The sequence below is a fragment of the Canis lupus genome, chromosome 11, assembly GCF_003254725.2.
Source record: "Canis lupus dingo isolate Sandy chromosome 11, ASM325472v2, whole genome shotgun sequence".
In the NCBI taxonomy this organism is placed as follows: Eukaryota; Metazoa; Chordata; class Mammalia; order Carnivora; family Canidae; genus Canis; species Canis lupus.
The window spans coordinates 64,931,558-64,951,120 of record NC_064253.1 but is presented as its reverse complement, the minus strand read 5'-3'; the positions used below and the strand labels follow the sequence as shown (position 1 = coordinate 64,951,120).

Below are 19,563 nucleotides of genomic sequence, written 5' to 3'. Positions count from 1 at the left end.
TGGCATGAAGGAGAACATATCCCCGAGCTGCAATCTTGAAAATACACACAAGTAAAATCTTTGATATTCAGCTTAACATCACTTAATGAGGGCTATTTTGAAAAAAAAAAAAAAAGATTGAAAACAGATCCATGTCTGGAAATAATCTCAGTGAAATCTCTGAATGCCCTAGGAAAACAGAAAATTGTCCCTGTTTCACAGTTAGAAATAAGTAACATTACCTACAGAGGCAAAAGGATCAGACTTGAGCCTCTGATTAGAGGATGAGAGTATGTTGCCAGAATTCTGAGGGGAAAAAAATCAGACCCTAGATTTCCAAACCCAGACAAGCTACTGTTTATGTGGGAAGGCCAAGGAAAGACATTTTCCATCTTGCAATCTCGAATGGTAAAAAGCCAACATGCCATTACTGAGAGAATTAATCGTAGGAAGCCTCCTGTAAAGCCAACACTTGGTAAGCTCTGTGTAAGATCTCTACCCCTTCTTCCAAATACTTCATGGCAGAGGGTGGAAGACATTGCATTTTAACTTTCCACGTACTGGCCTTCCAAAGAAGAGTGAGAGAAGCAGGTAGACAGCCCCTTTAGGATAAGATATGACCCCTGCCTCTTTACCTTCCATAGTCTATACGTACCCTGGGCCTCAGATCCTACACTAACGCGGTAAGAAGTGGCAGTGTCCTCTCAGGAAGCCATCCTTTGACAAGCTGTTCCCACAACTTTGAGTGTCTGAGGGCCCTGCCTTTGCTCTCGGTCCCTAGATATAAACCCTCTGCTGTTATCAGGCTTCTCAGCTTGAATGGATGGCCTCTAACTTCTGTATGCACGTCCACAAATCTGTTCTGCCCTCATTAGAGCCTCTGTGCTCTGTGTGTCAGGGTCAGTCAGGGAAGCACAGGTACCATGAGTGTTGTGGGATAAGGGGTTTATTTTAGGAATCAGACCTTACCCAATTTTGGAAGAGCTGGCAAACTGAAGATCTAGAAGAGAAGCTGGAGCATCGGGTGTTACTACCAACTCAATCTGAGACCAGGTCTGCCCAGCTGCGGGGGTGGAACTCTAAAGGGGAAATGTGTTAGGAGGTCTAAGAGAAGCTCTGCTTGGGTGTAACCACACCCCATGGCTCTACAGCCAAGAACCTGGCAGTGAGCTTGGGGCCTTCTTAGGTCTACACAGTTAGCAGTTGGGACTTGGAACAGAGGCGAGCAAAGACAAGCTGGAACCCATGGGACTTGTCTGCATTTGTCCATCACTGAGTCTGGATACAGTGACCACTGCTTCCCTTGCACTTTGTAAAACCCAGGGCAGGTTCTTCTTTTGACCAACCCTAACCTGGCCTACAGTAAGGGGATTCTCACAGCCTATTTCTCAGCTTAACCAATGTGTTATAATACAAACCAATACACTTAACTTTTACTAATCAACTTATCTATCACCTCTGCAAGACTGTGAGTTTTTCATGAGCACAGAATGTATCTTTTCCTCTCAGTCCTTGGTTATACCTCTGGTGAATGATCAAGAACTTGAATTTGACAAATATACATCTTGATAAGTGCACTGATAAATAGATAAATTGGCGGTCTGCCTGTGTCACTTCCCATTATGCATTTTTAAAAAGCATTCTTGTTCTTTCTTATTTATTTAATTTCAGTTGATATATAAGTAAAATAATTTTAATCGAAGGAGAGAGGCTATAGGATCATGGCTCTTCTAAGGTAGTTTCAGTTTCATCCCCAAAGCTATTGTTTAACTTACCGGTGTACAAAGCTGTCCTGAATGAAGATACTTAATCCCTTCCTCTGGCTCATCATTAGTGAATTTAGTTACTTGAGATACTGTTCTTTGAAATATATACCATATTTCATTAATTCAAAAGCACATTCCCCTACATTTTAACATCTCTAAAAACTAAGACACACTTTAAAATCAGTGGCATTAAATCTTTTCCTAGATATTATTATTTCTTTATTAGTGGCACATACAGTAATGTTGTGCGTCATAACTGAGGCATCTGGGATTCAATGAAATATGGTAGCTGCGTGGGGATTCAATTCTGTTTCAGGGTGGTAACATAGAAAAAGTAGTATTTTATAGACCAAATTTAAATCTAGTCATAGGAACAGTTATCTTTTTCTTGAAAATCTTTCTGAAAGTAAGACAGAAATGAAAGATCAGTGTATAATATAAAGCCTTTTACAAATTTCATGTTGCATTGTTAATGTTTTATAGTGTTAAATAATACTCAATAAGCTTGTCTTATTCCTACTCTGTATTCATCATTAAGCATTTATATTCTTTTTCAATTTTATTGGAACTATACACTTATTTCTAAACTAGTAAGGATTTTTTGTGGTTTCCTAATGAGAACTTGCTAAACCACATCATGGTAAATTAAATTTTGTGATAATATTTATCCTCAGAAAATGGTTTAAACAATGAGAATCCTGCATTTAATATTAGATTTGTCTTATTTTCAATATAGATTTTATTGCAATTGGAAGATTGACAGGAGCTGTTTACCTGGGGAAAAATCTAATTAGTCTTTAAATCAGAACCAGAGCAGTTCTCACATTGTCTACTTCTAAGTAGACTGTTTTCTTGAGAGACTAAATTGCTATTTTCTAAAAAGGCCAAATAAAATGTAAGGATTGCTTTAACATGAATGTACATCAAGAAACACTTATTGCAGAATTTTTCAGCTTGTTGAAATAAAACATTTTTAATTGAAACTAATAAATAAGTCTGTTTCTATTAAAAACATTCTTGGTTGAAAAGGAATATAGGATGTTTAAGGACTAAATAGGAATTCTTGCATATGCTTTGTTTCCCCAGAGGAGCAATGAAAGTTTATTGAAACCAACATTTGAGAAGCAATATAATTTGTATGTGTATGAAACACCAACTCTAATTTACTATCAGTACTCTTGAGAGATGTTGCAAATCCATTTCATCTTGAGTTGGAAAGCTGAAATGATTTCAGCAGTTTACTAAACCTAAAAGTAGTTGTTAATATGGCTTTCCAGATTTTATGTATGTATTGATCATAGGAATTTATCTGTTCACCTGGCACTTGGCACTGTGCTGCGTATGATGGACACACTCAACAATAGTCAAAATGTGGAAGGCAAAATATTTCTATGCATCTGATGCACTCAACAATGATTCTACTTATGCAATGGACACATTCAATAAACATCAAGATGTGGAAGGGAAAATATGTCTACTCATCTGTCATTAGTAGTTGACTTCTATCCAAGTCATATCAGGGATTGAAAGCTACGGCTTATGGTTTAACCCTTAATCTGATTCTTGAATTTTCTCTAAGAATACTCAATCCTAAATATATATTGATTTTTTATTTTTGTTATTTTAAAAAGATTTTAAAATTTATTTATTTGACAGAGATTGCACAAGCAGGGGGAGTGGTAGTCAGAGGGAGAAGGAGAAGCAGGGTGTCGCTGAGCAGGGAGCCTGATGTGGGGCTAGATTCCAGGACCCTGGGATCATGTCAGAGCCGAAGACAGATGCTTAACCGACTGAGCCACCCAGGCATCCCCTAAATATGTATTTATTGCACCCAATATTTATGCTCTGCTGACTAATATCATTTGAATAATTCCTTTAGAATAGGTCCTGCCAAACAGTGACTTCAGTTGAACATGCTCTAGACATCCTGCCCCAACTATTACAAGGTTAAGCTTTCATTACAAATATATGCTTGATATGAAAAATTGGCAAATAGAGAAATGTAGAAGAAAGAAAAATACATCTTATCCAGATTCCCTCCAAAATTGAGTCCCAAATGATTTTGTTCAAAAATATCTAGATTGCTATGTTATCCTCTGGTCTTTAGTGTTGTTGAAATGCTATTGTTGATAATGAAACTTTGCTCTTCTGTAAAGATCATTTTTGTTTTTTTGTGTTATGTCTGGTGTTTTTAGGATTATATCTGTGAGCAAATGAGTGTATGTGACCACCGTTTGGCATATCCAACAGGAACGCGCTTTTTCTGTCCATATTTCTGTTCATGATAGGGATGTACATGCCATCTGACTGAAAGGGTAAATTTCCATGGGGTTCTGCATCCTCCCCAACCCCCTGCTCTTTATTCTCCTTTCCCCCTCTTCTTAATTTATCTCTCTCTCCCCATTCTTCAGCTTCCTCCTCCCTTCTCTGCACAATCCCTCCCTACTTCATTTTTCCTTCTTCTCCCCTCCTCTTCTTCTCTTCTACCTAACTTTCCCTCCCCTTCTCTTACCTTTCTTCTCCTCTTTTCTTATTCTCCCACTTCCGTTTTCCTTCACTCTTGTCCTCCTTCCCCTGATTAGAAATCCTGAACAGAGTAGGTTTAAGCTAGAACTGGAGGAAAAGAAGTGTAGAAAGAGCAACTCTTCAGAGATGATTTTCATCTACAGGAACATACAATAGATTTGAGATCCCAGTAGGGGATCTGGAAATACATGGAGTTGAAGCCCTTGAAGGAGTGATCCAAGAAGATAGGAGATTGTTGTCACAGAGTGGGATGCTTAAGTGGTGACGGCCCGATCTAGAGGATAAGGCAGTGGAAGCGGGGCTGAGATAGGGTGAAGGATATGGTTATTGGAGAAGAAGTGAAGAATAGGATTCCTGGATACTATAATGATCATCTAGATAAAATATATGAATCACCAGTGTGTGTGTATGTGTGTGTGTGAGAGAGACAGAGACAGAGACAGAAACAGAAAGAATAAAATCTTCGAAGAATAAGAAGTGGCCCAGAGGTCAGCAGATGATTAGGGGGAGAGAAAAGATGTTGAATATTGGATATGACACTTTGGGGGAGCTTAAGGGTTTTAGAAAGAAAAGAGGAAGGGAGAGAGAAAACTCTGGGAAGGCACAAAGAACAAAGACACCTCTTTCACCTGTAGGCCTTGTCTATAAGAGGCAATAAGATTTTGATGAGGGTAAGAAAGTGAAAGAAAAGACAATAAGTGAAGTTTAGGATATGAGAAGATTTACTGAAGACTGATCATGTATTCCAGAGGACAGGTGCAAGAGTTTGTAAATTAGATTTGAACTACATGGGCAGCCCCGGTGGCGCAGTGGTTTAGCGCCGCCTGCAGCCCCGGGGTGTGATTCTGGAGACCGGGGATCAAGTCCCACGTCAGGCTCCCTGCATGGGGCCTTGCTTCTCCCTCTGCCTATGTCTCTGCCCACCTCCCCCCTCTGAATAAATAAATAAATCTTTAAAAAAAAAGATTTGAACTACATGGGGGTGATCCTGGTAGTTGAGGGATAGCTTTGGAGCCTTGGGCTTCCTAAGAGATCATCAGAAACAGGAATATAGGGTGTCATGGGATTCATTGAGATAGACCCTAAGAGGCAGTATGGGATTCTGGTGAGCTGGGCAGTAAGAAAAATCTTGCCAGGAGACCTTAGAGCACAGATGCTGTTTGGGGGCCTGCAGAGGCAGGAGCAGTAAGATGCCCTCTTAGAGCTTCTCTGATTTTGTATTGAAGCTAGCGAGCTAGAATTAGCAGTACTGGGAAAATACATGCTTCTCTGGACGCCCCATGGCACTTCTGCTGATGGTGTTGAGCCTGACTGAGGCACAGGGGCATTTCCAGCATCAAGGGCCTAGTAAATACCCTCTAACTGCTCTCTTATTGTGATTTTTGAAGCTAATAGAAAGAGGAATTATGTCACCAGTCGTATCTGCTCACTTACCAGACCAGGGAAATGTGATCCTAGGCCACACGCGCTCTACCTCTGAGCAGGGCTGGAGCACACACAAATCCCATGAACTGATAGGGGGGAGAGATCTTTCCCTAGGAAATCAGCAAAGGAAAAGTGAATGGGTGCTGGGCACAGGAAATTAGGAATTATGTACAGCTACTGGTATCAAAGACCCAAATAACAAAACCAATTAAGAGTTTATTTTTATCTCATCTAAAAGAAGAAGAGAAACTGGTAATCCTAAATTGGTGCAGTAGCTCATTAATTTTTTTGCTCTACCATCTTAGTGCATGATAGTTATCCTGTAATAGTATCCTATATTTATACTGTAATATGCTGGGGTACTAGCCCTCACGTCCATATTTCAGGACAAAAGAGGAGGAGATGGCAGAAAGTACTCTCAATTGAAAGAGTCTTCATTAACTGACATTAAGGAGGGCATGTGATGTAATGAGCACTGCTTTTATATAAGACTGATGAATCACTGAACTCTACCTTGAAACAAATAATACACTATATGTTAATTAATTGAATTTAAATAAAAAAATAAAATTTCATACTAAGTCTTTAAAAAAAAAAGTCTCCATTTAAAAGCTTTTCCAGACATCCCACACAGCCTATATATCATTGGCTGTCATTTGTTGTGATGGAGGTAAGCAGTTATTACCTTCTAGCTCTTTGTAGTCTATGTTGAATAAAACTGGGAGAATGTTATTGGGTTGGCAACTGGCCATCTTTGCCATAGCAGCAAAACACACAAACAAAACAATGTTAACCCATACATCAACATTGGCATCATGAATGAGGATTTGCAGTAAGTGTCTTGGGTTAAAAAGCTAAAAGGACCAGAGTTACGGTCAGGGAGGAAGGTACTGAAATTTAAGATTGCAGAGGCTGGACAGCTTTTCAGAGGCTGGGAACATTAAAAGACCCAGAATATGCCCATATGCCCATGAGATCTGAGAATGGAGTTAATCATGAACCTGATTCCCAGTGCTGGAAAAGACTCCTTCCTTTTGTTCGATCATATTCTGGAAAATCACAGCAAAAGCCCAGCTGAGGGTTGCAGATACCTCCCACTGTCAGCCACCTCCAATCTACAGGTGTCATCATCCATCTAGGACCAGACTCCTCAGATAACTCAAGTTTCCCTCCTGTGGGCAGGTGGCTGGCTGAGCACAGTGCTTTTGCGTGGGCAGCACGCCTGACAAAACACATGTTTTTAATTGTCTCACACTAGCTCAGAACATGGTGGTGCATTACTTACTCCTTGCCATTTTAAGAAAAGGTATGTTCTTGCTTGCAATGTGTAGGCATTATTAAACTTCTAATTTTTGTCTTTATTTAGTAAAATGTGACCTAATTGTTTTCACTTTATATAGTAAGAACATGCCCTCATCTCCGCCAGCCCAAACATGGCCGCATCAGCTGTTCTACAGGGGAAATGTCCTATAGGACGATGTGTTTGGTTACCTGTGATGATGGGTACAGACTAGAAGGAAGCGCTAAGCTTACTTGTCAAGCAAATGCCCAGTGGGATGGTCTAGAACCCCGGTGTGTGGGTAAGTCATGGAAGGCGTGGTGCCTTTGGTGATTTATTTCTCTTGCTCTCTGATTTCTACTCTTTTCTGTGAAGACCTAGAACCAAAAATTGATTCATAATGGATGTAATAACTCCACATCCCTATATATGGGTGCACAGAGACACAGGCACATAAACTAATACATTGTTTAATTTCTCTCCACTGGTAAAAACACTTCTACGCCAGGATCCCATTTTCCAAGTCACTGACATTTACAGCTGCAAATGGTGATGATTTTTTTTTAACTTTTTTTTTTTTTAACAAATCTAACAATTTGGATAGATTTTTTTAAAAAAAGAAAATGCTGTGTGATCCCTTGCTTTGTTAAACACCAGTGACTTTTACCTTGTTGATGAAAGGATAAGATTAAGAACCAGTGAAACTTAGGATAGACCATAATATTCTCCTTCATCGGAATATTTTTTTTTTTTTTTTGCCTTGTCCTTCATGAAGCTCACGACATCTCACTACCGAAATTGGGTCCAGAATGAATAACTTTAGGAACTTTTCCAGTTTGTTGCTTCTTTTACATTGTAGATACAAATAACAATGGTAATAATAATGATGATGATGATGAAAGAGAGAATAACTGCCATTTAGTGAATCCTTATTGGATGTCAGATATAGTATATTTAGGAGCATGGCAGGTGTATAATTAAATTGATGTAGAAGTGTTGGGGCTGGGAGTCCATAGCCAAGAAAGAATTCTCAAGATGTCTTGGGTGCAACCAGGTGATTTTTTTAAAGCATGGGGACAGGACCCATGGGCAGAAAGAGCTGCACTGGGGTTGTGACAGGTGACTGACTATATACTTCCAAGTTGGGAGAGGGTAGGGATAGCACAAGCCTCCAAGGTAGTTTGGAAACAAGGATCCTGAGGGGGCCAACTATTGTTAGGAAAAGGTGATGTATTGCTGTTTAGTAAAAACTCAGTTATGAGACCCTTTAGAAAAGTATCAGTGGGCCATATGCTTGGAGGATGATTTGCTAATATATATCATGGGGAGCATAGAGATAAAAGAAGTTTCCAAAGGAATTTTTATATATTAGAGGAGACTTACAGAATCCTGGGGAGTCAGGCTAAGATTGTCTTTTGCCCTTAGCAAAGAGTCAACATCAGGGCAGCTGAGCTCCTAGGGAATGTCATTCTGCCTATTTCAAGGACTTGTCAGTGAGCTGTAGGTAGTCAGGAAATTTAAGTTTTTTCTTTTGCCTTTGTTTCCCATATAAAAATAAACAACTTCCAAAAAAACTAGATATTATAAATATGTCCATTCCTCCCAAATTGATTTACAGGTTTGTTCTATTATAATCTGGTATTGAATCCATGGTTGATAGAAAAGGAAGGTATCACCAGGAAAGTCGTTGACTTTACAGGGTGTGGGGGGATTCACTTAAGAGTCCAAGAATTGACTCTCACTGTGTAAAACTCAGAAAAACTGATATTCTCATACTGAGAGGAGATTAATCTCTCCTGGATAGGAAAATGAAATTGACTATGAAACAAAAATTCAATTCATTAGCAATGAGATACCTACTGTTAATGGGACTGTAAGACTTAGGTCTGAGAAGCATCCTGTTTCCCTGTAGGTAGAGGCTACAAGGACACCCAAATCGAGAACACACTTAGGTTGCATAAAACCAAAATAAAAGGAGTTAGCTTCTTCAGATATTCCACAGAACTAAATGAAGTGAAGGTGATGGATCTATCACCTTAAAAAAGATGCCTTTAAAATGGGGCAATAAATCTCAATAAACCTCTTTAGTTGGGATAATGTCTCTTTAGGCTAGATTTTCTATGTAAATACTAATGTTTACTCCTGAGAATCACTTCTTTGCCTGTTTCCATGACTCACTGCCTCTTCTTATGAGAGACCCAATCTTTCATTAAAAATAGTAGTATCTCTAATAAGGTTTTCCTGTTGTCAATTCTCTTTAAAATCATTGTGCAGGTCTCTGTAATGATTTAAAGCATATGCAAATCTTGATGGATTTGTATAACTATCAAAAGAAAATTGAGTCCCTATTTACAGTTAATTGGGGAACAATTTACTGGAGCCTCCAAATTCTGACAGCAACCATAATTACTGTGAAAATTCTGCTTTTAAAAAGTTGATAGAAATGAATAGAATGTGTATTGAAAAATAGACCAGCACAAAATAGAAAAATTTTGAACATGACATAAAATGAGGGAGAACTTATTTTTGCCATCATAAGAACCCACAGTAATTAAAATAGAACATTAATTGTACAAGGATGCACAGAACAGTGGAGCTACATATGACCAAATATGATGTAGAAATAAACACTCATTTATAGAAGAATATAACACTCAATAAATTCCAGATATTAATGGGGAAAAATGTTTATGTAAAAATTAGTTTTGACTCCACTATATACCTACCCCCAAAAATCACTAAATTATTTTAATTTATTAAATCAGGCAAATTAAGGAGTGAAATATAAGAAAAGATACAGATTTTATGGAGGATAACTTTCTAATAATATAAAAAACAATCTGAATTTTTAATGGAGAAGAATTTCCTAAGACTAAAAAGAAAAGAAGAATAGATTTGAATACATAAATATTTAAATTTCTGTACTTTAAGTGAATTATTTACATTATTACATCTTTACATTATTAAAAGGCAACCAGCATATAAAAGCTTGGTTATTTGAAATATATGTAACAGTATCAGTGTTATTAAAAATCATTATTAGTGATTGTTCTTAACATTTTCTAAATTATGGAACCAGACAAAACCACAGAAGTGTATAGATTCCAATACAAAGAGAGATGAGGGAAATAAGTAGAGTGGACAAATGAGAAATTAAAAAATACAATTTTTCAAAGATAAAAATTGAAGTTGAAAAACTCCTAAAATGGGACACCTGGGTGGCTCAGTGGTTTATCACCTGCCTTCAGCTCACGGCGCGATCCTGGAGTCCCTGTGTAGAGCCTGCTTCTCCCTCTTCCTGTGTCTCTGCCTCCCTCTTTGTGTCTCTCATGAATAAATAAATAAAATCTTTAAAAAAAAGAAAAAAGAAAATATCCTAAAACCAGTTATGAGATATGGGCTAAATTATACACTGATGTAATTTTATAGTTATAAACCCTTACACTATTAAACAGAAAGAATGAAAATAATTAAACATTAATCCAAAAATTAGGAAAATAATGATTACAATAGAATTTGAAAGAAATACACATTAATAATTAAGGAAAATGAGTTATAAAGGGAGATGGGATGCTATAGAATGGCTAAGAGGGAATCTTTGAATAAGATCATAGATATTTATTTTATTTTATTGAAGATTTTATTTATTTATTTAGAGAGAGAGCATGAGCAGGGGGAGGGGCAGAAGAAGAGGGAGAGAGAATCTCAAGCAGACTCTGTCCATGCTAAGTGTGGAGCTGATGTGGAGCTGGATCTCAGGACCCCAAGATCATCATCTGAGCCAAAACCCAGGAGTTGGATGCATAACTGACTAGGCCATGCAGGTGCCCCTGTAGTAATAGATTATTTAAATAAAAGTAAGAAAAATACAAAACTAAAATTATTCTAAGAAGCTATAACAAAGTATATAGAGGCCTGAAGTTTTTCAAAGAATAATAAAAAACTGTACGTAAATTTGTGCACATAAGTTAAAAATTCATATTATTTATGATTTTCTATGAAAATGAAAATTTTTAAATGAATCAAGAAAAAAGTAGAAATGCAAGTGTATAATTACTTATAAAAAACAGAAAATGTGTGCAACCCGGGTGGCTCAGCAGTTTAGCACCTGCCTTCAGTCCAGGGCCTGATCCTGGAGACCTGGGATTGAGTCCCACATCAGGCTCCCTGCATGGAGCCTGCTTCTCCCTCTGCCTGTGTCTCTGCCTCTCTCTCTCTCGCTCTCTCTCCCTCTCTCTCTGTATGTGTCTCTCATGAATAAATAAATAAATAAAATCTTTAAAAAAAACAGAAAATGTTATTAGAGTATTAATTTCTCCAAAAATGATGGAGGGATCAGTGAAACTCTTCTAAACTTTTCAGAAGCAGTAACTCTATACCATATAACTTGGCCCAAATAATGGGAAACTAAATATATTATCAAACTATTACAAGTTGCGAACTTGATAGCTAAAAGCAGATAGTAAACTCTGACATCAAGTATACTACCAATTCATATTCAAAAGAATGGCCTGTCAAAACAAGCAGTTTATCCTAAGTATGCAGAAGGGCTTAAATAAAATTAGATATATTCTATCAACATAATAAATTATTTCATTATAACAAATAGGAGAAATTCATATGGTTACTTAGCAGAGGATAAAAATGTCATTCATCATCATTTAAAACACATTTTCAATAAAATTCTAAGAAACTCATATTGATAATTGACATAATAAAAAGAATGTCCTTCTTAAACCTGCAGCCACTTATGGAAACAGTATAGGCAGTCTTATGAAATCCAAGGAGAGAAAAGGATGCCCAGAATCATCCATATTGTTTAGCATTGTTCTCAGAGCTGGAGCACTTGTAATAAATCATAGGATTGGAGCTTTGGGGACTTAAAACCATCATCATTTCTAGATTACATGTCTACCCCAAAATGAGATGAATCTACTAAGAGAGTTGAGAGTTCACTGAAGTCATAAGAATACCAAATAAAAAACTTTTCATATACAATGATAAACAGAGTACACAGTGAAAATCACAATCAGAAGATCCCTGGAAAATAAAAAATAAGGAAGAATAACCTCAAACAACAGCGTGTGGAACTTGTGACACAGATTACAAAATGTTAGAGACAAAAAGGAACACTTTAGAATTTTTATGAAATTTTATCAAAACCTAAGTTCTCTCTAGATATGTATATGGGTAAAATGCAATCTCATTTAATACCCTGAAGAGGGTATTAATACCCACAAAGAGACTTTCTTTGTGCCCCCCTTTTGGTATTTGGAAGTGATTCTTGAGTTTATCTGGAAGAAGATATAGGAAAAATCATGAATAAAGGGAAGAGTAATAAAGAATAGTAAAGAGAAAGGTCTCCTGGGTTTTAAAATATATACTAAAACTACAAAAGTGAAGAGTTTGCAAATACTGCCATAAGTTCAAGAGGACTGAATAAATCCTGAAACTTAGGAGTTTCATGTTACTAAGGAAGCATCACAGGTCAGTTGAGAAGAAAAGATTTATTCAATTTATAAAATAGAACAATTGGCTAGCTCCTTGGGAAAAACAAATGAAACAAAATGTAATTCTTGTATGTCTTTAATTTACACCAGACCCTGACATCAATTCTTCATAAATTTTAAAATATAAATTAAAAAAATAAACCCATTATAAATGAGAAGAGAGTATAGATAAAACATGTGACTGTTAACCAATTTCAGAACTTAAGCATAAAAGCAATGGAAATAAAATCAGTAGATTAGATTATATAAAAATTGAAGAAATGCTTACCCGAAATACCCAAATAAGCAAACAATAAAAAAGAGAATATTAACAGGGAACAAAATCTTCAATGATTATCACAGTCAAAATGATAATTTTCTGAATTTAAAAAGAACCATCCCTTAAGTAAAGGATATTGAGCCTCACATGGTCATTGCATTTGAACCACAAATTTTCCTCTAATTTTCCTCTTCATCACAGCAGAACAGAAAGTCTGGGCAGTCATTTGGCACATACTGTGCAAAAATGAAGAAACAAACCAATTTCTCAGGAAAAATTGCTTTTGATGGCACAGGGGTTTGAAAGAAATTTCAGGGAGGAGGCATGGTAGTGAAGTGTTTGGAGAACACAGTTGGCCACGTACCGCAAGGTGACCTTGTTACCCACGTTGATTGTGGGTAACTTCCCCATAATTGTATCTCAATACTCTCATCTGTAAGTGAAATGAGAACAATTCCCCTTAGTGCAAAGGACTGAATGAGTCAAAACATGTAAAGCACTTAGAATAGTGCTGGGCACATAGTACGTGCCGAGTAAATGTTAACAATTATTAGACGGGAAATACAGACTAAAGATGCTGGCAGTGCTGCCAATAGAGTCATAACAAAACAAATAAATGTGCACACATGGGTGGGGACACACACACACGAACACACACCCTTCATCAAGTCATTGTCGTGATTTTCCATTCCATTGCATTTTCCCTCCTTCATCTATTCCAAAGATAACATGAAGGGTCAGGGCCCCAACTATGACCCTATGATTTGAGGGAGGGAATAAACCTTTTCTCATAATGTGCTCACTTAAAGATGGAAGCAAAAAAAACTCATAAAATGGAGATTGGTTGCTGAATACATTGCTTAATCCATGAAAGAGGAACTCTAATTTACTGGGGTTTTTTTTCAGATTTTATTTATTTCTTTGAGAGAGAGAGAGAGAATGCAAGAGAGAGCATGAGCAGGGAAGTAGGGGCAGAGGCAGACAGAGGGAGAGGGAGAGCTCAGCAGGGAATCTGTCTCTGGGCTCGATTCCAGGACCCCGGGATCATGACTTGAACCGAAGTCAAACGCTTAGCTGACTGAGCCACCCAAGTGCCTTAATTTTCTATTTTCTATTTTATAGCCATAAATGTTCTGCAAACTGAAAGAATGTGCGCCAAGCAAGTACTAAAAGTCACAGTTGGCATTCATTAAAATATCAGTTAGAAGTTTTCCAAGGTAGTGATACACTGACAAAATAACATGAGATAACCAAAGAGATACAGTTTATACATTATTTATAATATGTCATATATTCAGCCTCGTAAACAGATATCATTTAGTGACTTATGTCAATTCCAAGGCAGCACAATTATGTTTTTCTTGGAATTTGTGGGAATTCAAATAACATTTTTTTCATTTCCCTACAATAGAGCGGTACTGCTCCACCTTCCAGAAGCCCAGAGGTGTCATCATCTCCCCGCCCAGCTGTGGCAAGCAGCCCGCCAGACCTGGGACGATTTGTCAACTAAGTTGCCGCCAAGGATTCATCTTATCAGGCGTCAGAGAAGAAGTGAGATGTACCACCTCTGGAAAGTGGAGTGCCAAAGTTCAGACGGCTGTTTGTAAAGGTAGGTCCCCTACATCGGTCAGCTTGAACACGAAATTTCTATATAATGACATGTTGGGACAGTGTGGGGCAGTCTCTCTTTGCAGCTTTTGCTGCAAATCCATAATAAAGTGGTAGGTATTGTTCTTATATACTTAGGGTTTCTGTGTCAAGATGATGGATTTACAAAATCCAACAATAAAATGCCAGGCAATAACAGAAGAAAGAGAATATAAGGATAATGTTAAAGCTGGAAATCAGGTAAGGTTTCAATCAGGAGATAAAAATGTCTGAGGAATTTCTGGTCCATATAAAGCCCATGGGGCTGAATCAATTTAAAAAGAAGCAAATTATCAGCACCTTGATTTGTGTTTTTTAGGAGGTTGGGAGAGGCAGAGGGAGAGAGACATAGAGAATCCCAAGCAGGCTTTATGCTCAGCATAGAGCCTGACGCAAGGCTCGATCCCACAACCCTAATGTCATGACCCAAGCTGAAACCAAGAGTTGGACACTTAACCAGCTGAGCCCCCCAGGAGCCCAAATAAGCAAGTTATCAGCCCTTTGAAGCCAGTGTCCCATGACTTTCATAGGAGGATGTTGCCATCTTACAACCAGAACAGACTGCTATGAAAAAGGGGGTATTGAGAATAAGAAATTGTTCTTAGAAGTAAAAACATCATAACTATCTCTAGGAGAAGGATAAAGTAGAACAGAAGTTGTTGAAAATGGTATTAGTGATTTGAAGAACCAAATTGAGAGTTCCCTAAGATTGGAGAAATTATTATATTATTATATATAATACAATATATTATATTATTATATATTATTGTATATATTGTATTAAAGTATTTTATTATTATTATTATTATTATTATTATTATTATTATAGGAAAAAGCCCCAGTGTCCATTTAATAAAGAGTTCCAGAAGGAGAGGGGGAAGTAGATGGAGAAGAATTTTCTTACCGGTCGAAGGAAGCTTCTCTGAGCCAAACTTGAAATGTGAGATCACTCAGAGCCCCTGACTATTAGACAGGCATATTTTCACTACTGGCAAAATTTCTGAGGTCCAGAGTTTAACAAGGAAATCTTAAATAAGTTTCCAGAGAGAGAAGAGAAATCGCACAAAAGAAACAAGAACCGGACCTACATTATACTTTACTTCTCATTTACAACTATAAATGCCTGAAGAAAATACAGCAATGTCCAAAGAATACAGAAAGGAAATAGATAGAAACTTTAAATTCCAACTCCAAGTTAAGCTATTATTCAAGTGTGAATGAAAAATCAACTACTTTTTTAGATTTTCAGAGTCAGTATGCAAATGCATATTTGTAGGGAAAAAATGTCCGAGTATCAGCCCCTCTAAGAAAGAGAAAATATAAATTGTATAAAGTTTTCAAGAAACAAGAAAGTATAATTATCAACTCTGATATATTCAGCTGCAAGTTATAGAAGACCTAATTTAACAGAAGTTAAAAGAAGGCAACTCTTACATTATAAATTAAGAACTTAGCTCTAGGGGCCCCTGGGTGGCTCAATGGTTGAGCATCTGCCTTTGGCTCAGGTCGTGATCCCAGGGTCCTGGGATCGAGTTCTGCATCAGGCTCCCTGCAGGGAGCCTACTTCTCCCTCTGCCTATGTCTCTGCCTCTCTGTGTCTCTCATGAATAAATAAATAAAATCTTAAAAAAAAAAGAACTTAGCTCTACAGTGACTGATGTGCATACGTTTAAAGTTACCACCTCTAACTCAGTATCTGTATTGCAAAGTTCCACGCTGCAAAAAATATCATTGGCCTAAATGTGTTTTTTTGACAATGCATTTTAGCACTGCTAATTAATTCTACTCAACAGCCTTGTTTTCTCATGTGGTTCCTTCCCACCACAGTCAACATTTGTTTTCTCTGTTTCTTTATTTCACTCAAAAATATTTAACCAAGCTTCGGGTGTTTGCCAGGCACTATTTAACCCAATGGGACAAGAGATATCCTGGCCTTCAACAAATGTTAATTCTTGTTAGGGGGAGAAAATTCAATTTCAAAATGGCATGTTGAGTTTTATGGTCAGGAAGGATGGAGGGCTGTGAGAACCAGCCAAGGGAACACTTCCTGAGGTGTTGTGTCTAAGCTGAGAAAGAACAAGGAGCTATTATTAAAGCTATTACCTTATTAAAAGTAAGGCTTATGCAAATATTTGCATTCTTTTCAAATAGATTCTAAATATGTGTGATACTGAAGATTTAATGATAACGTTAATGATAGTACTCCCTATATAAACTGTACTCATGCATATTAATACCTCATTGGATAGAAGAATGATCAGCCTTGCGTTCCCAAGTGGGAAGAGGGCCTTGACTCAGGCACACAAAAGACCATGGGCAAAGGCCCAGGTGCAAGAAAGACCATGGCATTTTCATGGGAACGTGAGTATCCAGCGTGGAGAATGACTTCCGGTAGCTAAGAGGTCAGTGGGTACCATTTCAGGAAAGGCCTCACAAGCCACGCTGCAAGGCAGTTGCATATTCCAAATGAATCTGGAGTTGGGATGTAAAAAACGAGTCATAGAGTATTCATATATTTTTACCTTTTTCTTAAATGACTTAGAATGACATTATCAATCTTCTCACTGATTTGTGCATTTTCTGCGTCAGATGTGGAGGCTCCTCAAATCAGCTGTCCTAAGGACATAGAGGCTAAGACTCAGGAACAGCAAGACTCTGCTAATATCACCTGGCAAATCCCAACAGCTAAAGACAACTCTGGGGAAAAGGTAAGGTTTATGTGAATATTTGTGTTCTTTTCAAATAGACTCTAAATATTTGTGATCCTGAAGATTTACTAATACACTAATGATAGCACTCCTATATAAACTACTCATGCATATTAATATCTCATTGGATAGAAGAATGATCAGCCTTGCGTTTTTGACTAGAAATCTCAGATAAAAATCTCTGAAACGGAAAGTTTTTATTGCATAGATTTGATGTATTACGTACCCACTAAGATAACGTGACTAAGAATTCTTTGCTCCTTACGAGGCTGGGATGATCTTTTAAGGAAAAAATGTGGAAACAATCTTAATTCCTGCTCATGAACATAACTTTTAACATATAAACCTCAAAGGATTGCATTTTGGCCAATGTGAAGGAGAGATCACTGTGTTTTGAATTCAGCTTTCTCTAACACAGTGTTTTATTCAGAACACAGTATTTCAATATTATATGTGTCAGCTTAAGATAATTACCCATCAGATGTTAGAAAAGGAATTCATTTGGGATTTAACTCCACTTGAATCCACACCGTTAGTATTCACCTACACAAAGATGCTTTTGTGGTATATTGTTTTCACAACTGCCTGTAAACATGTATAAATTGTGCCAGCTAGGATATATCAGGGTGGGGAGCCCCAGCGCACACACAAAAGCTGTTCTGATCATTCTGTTGAATATATATAGAATCAGGGTGACTTAAAAAAATTAACTGTGGTCACCGTGTTGTACATTACATTCCCAGAATTGATTTCTTTTATGAATGAAAGTTTGTACCTTTTGACCAACTTTACCCCATTTCATCCCTCCCCACTCCCGTCCCACCTCTGACAACCACCACCTGTTCTCTGAATCTAGGAGTTTGTTTTTTGTTTCTTAGATTCCACATTAAATAAGATCATATGGTATTTTTCCTTAGGTAACTAAAGACAAGGTAGCTTTTAGATCATTTTAAAAGCGCAAATAAAACATTTAGGGCTAAATGTACAGTAGGTGGTATATGTGCTGAATAATCAGTTTATCATGTGTGGTTTCTACTTTCCAAAAAAAGGCTCATGAAAACATTCATTGTTGCTTCCTTTGTCATGATCATCAACAAACACTGAGTACAGGGATGTATTTCAGGATCTAATGAGCATTCACACTAAATATAGCACCTGTATGTTGAAATATTTTTAAGAGTACAATTGAAAAAAATGAATGTATTTGACTACAAAAGTATTTTTAAATTTATATTTTAAAAAAATTCTAAAAGACAAAGTAAACTTGAGAAAAATTTTTTCAACTTGTTAGACATTAGAATATTTATTACCTACACATTGTTATAAATGTTTTTCTATCATAATTTTCAAACAGACTAATAAGGCAAACATGTAATTCAAAAAGGAAAGAATATATCTATATCTTGTAAACATATGAGAATTTAATCTTAGTATAAGGCATGAAGAAATTGTTAATTAAAACAGTGACCTTGTGTCATATTTTTTAGTTACCAAAAAGTAATGGAATTTAATACAGGGCAGAGAACTTAGTGGGAAATTTAACACTGACACTTATCAAATATTACTCAGCCATTAGAAATGACAAATACCCACCATTTGCTTCAACGTGGATGGAACTGGAGGGTATTATGCTGCAAGAAATAAGTCAATTGGAGAAGGACAAACATTATATGGTCTCATTCATTTGGGGAATATAAATAATAGTGAAAGGGGATAGAAGGGAAGGGAGAAGAAATGGGTAGGAAATATCAGAAAGGGAGACAGAACATGAAGACTCCTAACTCTGGGAAACGAACTAGGGGTGGTGGAAGGGGAGGAGGGTGGGGGTTGGGGTGAATGGGTGACAGGCACTGAGGATGGCACTTGACGGGATGAGCACTGGGTGTTATTCTGTATGTTGGAAAATTGAACACCAATAAAAAATAAATTTATTATAAAAAAACCAAATACTGACAAATAGGAATGCAAGTTGTTACCATGTTTTGGGAAAGAAATTTTGTATCATCAATAAAATGTTAATGATTTTGCGGTTAGTAACTCTGGCCTAGAAATTTATTATAGAAACATAATAAAAATATTTTAGAATTACCTGTACAAAACTGTTTATCCCAGTACTGTTCACTATAGGAAAATCTGGGATCAATTTAAATGTCCTTTGACTGATTTTTTTTTTAATCAGCATATATTTATTCTATGGAAAACTATGGAGACATTTAAGAGTCTCCTTAAGTTCTAAAGACTATATAATAGCTTAAAGAATGTTTTAAGACATTATGTTTAAAAAACAAGGGACAACATTTCATATGTATGCCTACTGTATAAACTATGTAAATCGACTAATAGTTTGGAAAGAGACACATCAAAAGGCTGTGCCTGATTTTTTTTTTCTGTTTGCTATGAAATACTGTGCCATTTTTAATCTCACTTTTCCTGATGATATTTAAGTAAAAAAGAATGAATGTAC

The 19,563-nt window shown here is 36.9% G+C and overlaps 1 protein-coding gene across 3 annotated transcripts in view; it reads left to right on the top strand.

Annotated features, from left to right (window-relative positions):
• Positions 1-19,563, top strand: part of SVEP1 (sushi, von Willebrand factor type A, EGF and pentraxin domain containing 1) — a 182,189-nt gene that overhangs the window by 59,041 nt on the left and 103,585 nt on the right. For all 3 annotated transcript variants that reach the window (XM_025433368.3, XM_049116369.1, XM_049116368.1), the window contains exons 6-8: positions 7,097-7,276; positions 14,156-14,353; positions 16,981-17,099. In XM_025433368.3, the coding sequence (XP_025289153.3) occupies positions 7,097-7,276; positions 14,156-14,353; positions 16,981-17,099 (497 nt within the window). The remainder of the gene's footprint in view (positions 1-7,096; positions 7,277-14,155; positions 14,354-16,980; positions 17,100-19,563) is intronic.